This window comes from Lactuca virosa, chromosome 7, assembly GCF_052849685.1.
Source record: "Lactuca virosa cultivar CGN04683 chromosome 7, Lactuca_virosa_CGN04683_v6, whole genome shotgun sequence".
NCBI classification, from domain to species: domain Eukaryota; kingdom Viridiplantae; phylum Streptophyta; class Magnoliopsida; order Asterales; family Asteraceae; genus Lactuca; species Lactuca virosa.
In genome coordinates, this window is record NC_136432.1 from 185,327,553 (window position 1) to 185,334,402 (window position 6,850).

Here is a 6,850-nt window from a genome sequence, read left to right on the forward strand (position 1 = left end):
CCAAAAACTTAGATCTAAAAGGAAACACCCTTAAAGATGAAGGTTTGGAAACTTACAAAGGTCCATAATATGCACAAAGAGATGGATATGAGCTTGCTTGATGATCCCTTGCTCTACAAGACTTTTCATTCTCCCTTCAGAGGCAATAAATCACCAAAATAAGCTCAAAATGTTTACAAAGAGGCTAGGGGTTTGGTTCTTTGTAATTGGAGGTATTGGAGGATGGGGGTGAGAGAAACTTTAGCCATTGCTTCCTTTAAATAGGACCAAGGCCCGAGATCTAGGGTTTTGAGCTCCAGCCGTCACCATGTCGTGCAAGGAAATGACCATGCCGTGGTCACTAAATGACCCACCATGTCGTGGATAAAGCCCTACCACGTCGTGGTGATGGGAAACAACCCAAAACCAAAACATTGCAAATCACAAGACTTATACTTGAAAAAACGGGTGTTATAGAAACTAATTATATGCTATAAATTAAGAGATTTGTGAGGTATTTATGGAGTGCTTGATGAAGAAATAAGGTTCCTTAGTGTTGAAGTTGGTGTTGGTGTCCATTCTCAACTCAAGAATCCTCATTCTAGTCCCCTCTTATGCATTGTAAGTCTCAAAGATCCTTGATTTATTGGAGTTCATGCATAGATCTATAATTCCATTTGGTTTTTGGTTATTTGTGGTCACTTTGATTGGATATTCTTGGAGTTTGAGCAACTACAAAATCTTAGCTTGCAAGAGAACATGTTTATGACCTTTATGAAAAAGAAAAGGATGTGCACTTGTGTTCTTGTTTAACCATGCACAAGTTTATGCAGATTTGGTTAAACATAGACCTTGGAAGGGATATAATTGGAAACTCTATCCATTAAGTCAATAGAAATATTCAGACATGAAGATATAAGGATTGATTTGTAGAGATTAAGTGCTTAATAAGAATTAAGTTATGTCAAAGGAATCGTGAACCGACCAAGGATAGTCCACGACGCGAATGTATGATTGGGTTCTCGACTGTTTTGTTGCCTTGTGCTCGCGACACAACCAAAAGCTGGGTCGCAGTGCATTGGCCGCTGATTGTTGGCTTTGACCAGTTGACCATTGAATTTTTGACCAATTTGGCCTTTGGTCAAATGGGAGGTTTTGAGCCGTAGATTGAGGTTTAACCTTTGTTTTGGTATATGTGGTTCATGTAGCTAATTCTTCGAGAGTTCGAGTAGTTTGGATTCAACTCTTTGGTTCAAGTGAGTCTTCTCACTATAGGACACTAGTTGTCATAGTATGCTAGATTGTATTTGTGATTTTTGTATGAAAGACTATGGTGGTAATATAAAACTTGTATGAAATTAAACAATGGTAAAATATACTATAGTGGTACTGTAGCAACGGAAGTGAGTGTAAGACTATGATTGTATCATAGCATTCAAAGAAGTATGTGGTATTTTGGAGAACTTAATAAGATTTGTGCTTACTGGTTTAAGTTTAAATGTTTCAAATTGTTTCGACACACAAAGTGAAGGGCACGACTTGATTGCATTGCATCCATGAATATATTTTTGGAGCATTTCACATGTTTTATTTCACTATATTTTATTACTTTGATTTTGATTATGGTATTTTGGAGAACTCTCATTTAATGACTCAACTTCCACATAAGCTACATCAACGCGTGAAACCAACTGAGGAAGGGTTATTGGAAGAAAATGGATAATTTGTTTAATTTAACCGGTTTTCTAGGCCTTGTTTGTTTAGTTTTCTTAGAACTAAAATATTGAAACTTATTATTATTATTATTATTATTATTATTATTATTATTATTAGTTGAGAAAACCCAACTTCATTTAGCCTAAAAAATTAGTTAAAATTTAGGGACATACATAGGTAACTTTTTTCCGAAGTAAACGTTAAAAGGTACCTCCCGAATTTAGAAAGCCGTAACCCTATTTTCCACCGCAAAACGCTCGCCGCTTCGCCATAAGGATCATAGCTTCACTTCGGTGCCCTAATTTCGAAGGATCGGAACCAAATTTCTGATTCAGTAACCGCTCTTCAATGGGATCCAAGCGATCTGACTTTGGTGACGGCGCCAGTCCTGGGTTCGTCATCTCTCTACAATTCCATAAGTTTTCTCTTAATGGTTTCCTTTGGTTTTACATCTAATTACCAATGGGAACCTAAATCTTGATTGATGAATTCGTTACAGGAAGATATTTATTGGAGGTTTAGCGAGAGATACTACTATAGGTTAGTCGCTACATTTACGATGTGCTTTCGTACGTTCTCGAAACAGCATCTGATTTCTTTATGGTTGCATGTATATAGACACTTTTGTCAAGTACTTCGGGAAGTATGGAGAGATTACGGACTCGGTTATCATGAAAGATCGACAAACTGGTCGACCGAGGGGTTTTGGGTTCATCACATATGCAGATCCTTCCGTCGTTGACACTGTAATTGCTGAGACACATGTCATAAATGGAAAACAGGTGAGTTACTTCATAGTTGTAGTATATTAACAGTAAGCCTGTCATTTTTTACACTTGAATTCCCGTTTACATTGTTCTCGTGAGAAAGAACCTGATATATGCATTGAAATTACATAGCAATTCAATCTTCACTTAGATTATCTGTAATGTGAGACTGCTTTCTTAGAAAACAACAAATACTCTAAGAACTACAAACTATTAGGTTGCATTGATTGATCAAATTTAGGTTATTGCTTGGTCGATTTTCCCCAATTGGTTATGACCCGAATAGTTGAATCATGTAGTTACTGAAATGTTCTTATTTAGGACCTCTCCAGTTTAACAAAGTTAACTATATTTGGGGAATCAAATGTGAATCAAGTTCCCTACTTTCTAAAGTTTTTGTGAACTTGAAGACATTCCATTGACTCTAGCCATACATTGTTTGTAGTTCAATGCTAATAATTTTGTTACTAACTGCTTGAATGTCTATTTGCATAGGTGGAAATCAAGAGAACCATTCCCAAAGGCTCTGGTGATTCTAGGGATTATAAAACAAAAAAGATATTTGTTGGTGGGATCCCCACATCAGTTACAGAAGGTTAGCATGTGAAAATCATGAATATATAAAAGCTCCAATTATCTGATTCTTGCCATTCTTTTGTTGTCCAGATGAGCTTAAAGATTTATTCTCAAAACATGGAACAATAGTTGAGCATGAGATTATCCGAGATCATGTGACAAAACGTTCACGAGGGTTTGGATTTATTGTATTTGATAGTGAACAAACCGTTGATGAAATTCTTGTCAATGGAAATATGATTGATATGAATGGCACACAGGTAAAGTTATATTAAAGATCTATAAGCCTATTAGATGTAGAAAAAAGACAAAACTTTTTTTTTTTGCTAGAGATGGATGTCCATATGTCCATGGGTTTGGTTTATAAATAGTTTTATATGGAGAAAAAGGAAAAGGTTAACATGTTTATTTGGTGTAGGTTGAGATCAAGAAGGCTGAACCAAAGAAACCCTCAAACCCTGCACCTAATTCATACACTAGGGAACCTAGGGGACGTGGATACACCGATAGTTTTGATGGTTATGATGATTCTTATGGTGGCTATGGTGGTGTAGGCGGTGGTGGTGGTGGTGGTTATGGTCCACCTTCTTATAGGTCTTACGGTGCACTTCCAACTAGGTATGCTGACTATGGGTCATATGGACCTGGTGCAAGTGAATTTGGTAGTCGTTATGGTGAATTTGGCGGTGATTATGGTGGTTATAGAGGCGGAGGTGGTGGTGGTGGTGAGCCGCCACTCGGTTACTCTAGTCGGTTTAGTTCATTCAGTGGTGGAGGGTTTGGCGGTGGATATGGTGGTGGGTTAGGTGGGTATGGTCGTGGTGGTGGTGGTGGTGGTGGTGGAGGGTATGGGGGGTATGGTGGGGGGTCAGGGGGTAGTGGTGGTAGTTATGAGTCAGGTGCAGGTTCAGGTTATGGTGGTGCAGGTGGGCCATATGGTGGTAGGGCAGGTTATAGTGGTGGTGGCAGTCGTTACCACCCTTATGGTGGCAGGTAGACACCACCATATCTTTAGCTTCACTTGGATGTCATATCATATCACTCAACTTTTGGTTCAGAGTTGAATAGACATTAATACCCTTTACAGCAACAAGACACTAGAAGATCAGCATTAGAGAACCAGAGTTGGATTTGCATTTAGTTAATAGATAGAAAAAAAGGCAGAATTTGTGTGTGTACTTTTTTGTAAGAGATTATCGTTCTTAGATATGATGTATGTTTTAAGGACACACTTTGTAGGGCATACATACATAACACATACTATCATCATCATCATGGAAGACATCTCCAAGCCTAGGCCTTGCCTTTTTTTCATTAAGTGTTGTTTGGATAAATGATTTATATAAACAACACTTGGGGAGATGGAAAGCAAAATTAAGGGCAATTTAGTCTTTTTCTTCCTGGGTTCTTTATTAAGAAGTTAATTTTTCATTAAGACATTAAGTTATAAAGAAACATCCTGTATATAGCCCCTATAAGATTAAGTGTTGTTCATATTATGTCCATTAAGTCACAAGGAATCTATGTATAGCTTATTGGATTAAGTTGGGTCCTTATTAAGTTAATTAAGTTAAAAAGTAACAACATATATTGGTAAGTACAACATGCTTTACACCCTAAACCAAATTATTCTGCTTTTGTTTTGTTTTGCTTTTCTATAGTTTTATAAGAAATGTCGTAAATGAGTAGTTAACTATTTGTTTTATTTCTGCTGGACACTATTGTTTTTAAAAATTACTATTTCAAGGTGAGCAACTTGAAAGCTTTGTTCATTAAATATTATATTATTTGAATGGTATTTTGTGAATAAAAACGTTCTTAGTGGCTTACCATAGTACATTTACAATGTTTTTTTTTTTGTTAAAAAAGTTGTTTGTTACCTGTTTATGACTTTAAACTGACATGCACTTGCCACCTGTGAAATGTGGACGAAGAATTGACATTTTCAAGGAAGGCGATCGGATCCTTTGTGGCTAGTTGGTGACTAAATGTATTGTTATTGATGATAAAATGTACCATTTTCTTCTTAATTTTATTGTATGTGTAAGTGGAAAACAAATTCAATGAGATTTTATTGTCCGACATTATTAATCAATTTGTGTATAATGAAAGTTGAATACTAATTGAATAACACAAATCTATTTCTTTTCTCCAACTAATTGACAGTGGATAAAACTTCAAGAATGGTCTGGTTGTAAATTGTCACTTTGATCCAAAAAGGTTTCGATTAGCATCAAATGTCTAAAGTTTTTATTTTGTTGCGAGTGTGGTCCAGTTTGTTTTGATTTTTTTATAAAATGATGATTTTGCCATTTATATTTATATTTTCTATTTTTTCTATTTACTTTAATATTTTTCTAATTAAAAAAAAAACAAAAAATAAATATTTATCCCCACCAATCTCTCTCTCCATCTTCACTGTCCATCGGAAATGAACAGACGGTTGGCACCACCCTTTTCGTCGAAACACCACCGGAGACTTGTTTATACCAATCTCTTCTACTGTTAGTGTTAGTGAACTGTTGTAAGCTTATGTTGGCAGAGGCAGACAAAGGTGTTCAAATGGTTTGTTGTGGCTCTGGCGATCTTGAGCTTCATCTTTCCCGAATTGAAGATAGAGGCTTCGACGACCTCAGGCTTCATCTTTTGCAATTTGAAGATGGCGGCGACCTTTCCAAAGGTACAAAATCGGAGCTAGGTTAGGGTTATCTATGAGAACGTCGTCAAAATAGAAGGATGAGTCATATAAGATTAACGAAGCTAGGTTTAGGGTCGTTGAAAAATTAAAATGTTGTCCCAACCATCCGCTGCTCTTAATCTCATCCAAATCGTCGTCAGAATCGAAAGAGAAAGATGAAGCGACATGCCGATCGTTACTACTGTACGTCGTTGTCAGAATCGATGTGTTGTCGCCGCATCTTCAAACTAGTGCTTGCTGGACTCCGGTGGTGGTGTTGATCCGTTCCGTTCGTTGGTTCTCAGTTTAGATATGTTCGCCTGAGAAGGTGACGTGAAGATGGTGTTGTTTGTCTAAAATTCGACGAAGGGTTTGCTGAGGAAGAGAGACCCTAGCAGTTGGTGGCGGTGTTCTGATTCTCCAGCGTCCAACAGTTGGTGGCGCCGCCTCTCCAAACTCGTTTTCCAGGTAGTGGTGGCGACGACATTCTGATTCTCCGACGATGGTGGCGGTTTCCGACAGTGGCACATGTGGTTTTTCGTGAACAGTAGAGAGAGAAAAAAGAGACACCGAAGATTGAAGGGTGTCTTGGGGGTGGGGTATAGTTTATTTTATATTTTCTCTTTTGTTTTATTTTTAATTAAGAAAACTGTAAAATAAATAAAAACAAATTAGAAAACCAAAATATGAAGTCCAAAATCATCATTTTATAAAAATTGAAAACGAAATTGGACTAAACTCACAACAAAATGAAAACTTTAGAGTTAATCCAAACATTTTTAGAACAAAATGACAATTTTTAACCACATAACCATTCTTATAGTTTTGTCGATGGTGATTTTTTTTGGACGAGTCCATGTGAATGGTGGTCAAAATAGTGAAGACATAAGAGGTGGGAAACTAAATTATTTTTATTTTTCTTGTTTGTTTTACATTAAAATGAAGAGAAAGGGAAAATATTGAATTTCATTTCCATCATTTTTATTCTGAAAAAGTGGGAAACAACACGAGAACGCATCCGAAAAATAGAAAAAAGAAACGGAGAATTTTGTGAAACAACCAAGCTCTCCACATCTCGATTCATAAACCTCACATTCAGTGATATGTTTTTTTATATCTGTCTTCAAAGATTATT

The 6,850-nt window shown here is 36.6% G+C and overlaps 1 protein-coding gene across 1 annotated transcript; it reads left to right on the forward strand.

Moving 5' to 3' along the window:
• Positions 1 to 1,895: 1,895 nt before the first annotated feature.
• On the forward strand, positions 1,896 to 4,422 carry LOC145124840 (uncharacterized). Its single transcript, XM_079060305.1, has 6 exons — positions 1,896 to 2,087; positions 2,195 to 2,235; positions 2,314 to 2,477; positions 2,958 to 3,057; positions 3,129 to 3,298; positions 3,457 to 4,422. The coding sequence occupies exons 1-6, from the start codon at positions 2,044 to 2,046 to the stop codon at positions 4,033 to 4,035; spliced, it is 1,098 nt and encodes a 365-aa protein (XP_078916431.1). The 5' UTR covers positions 1,896 to 2,043; the 3' UTR covers positions 4,036 to 4,422.
• The last annotated feature ends 2,428 nt before the right edge of the window (positions 4,423 to 6,850 follow it).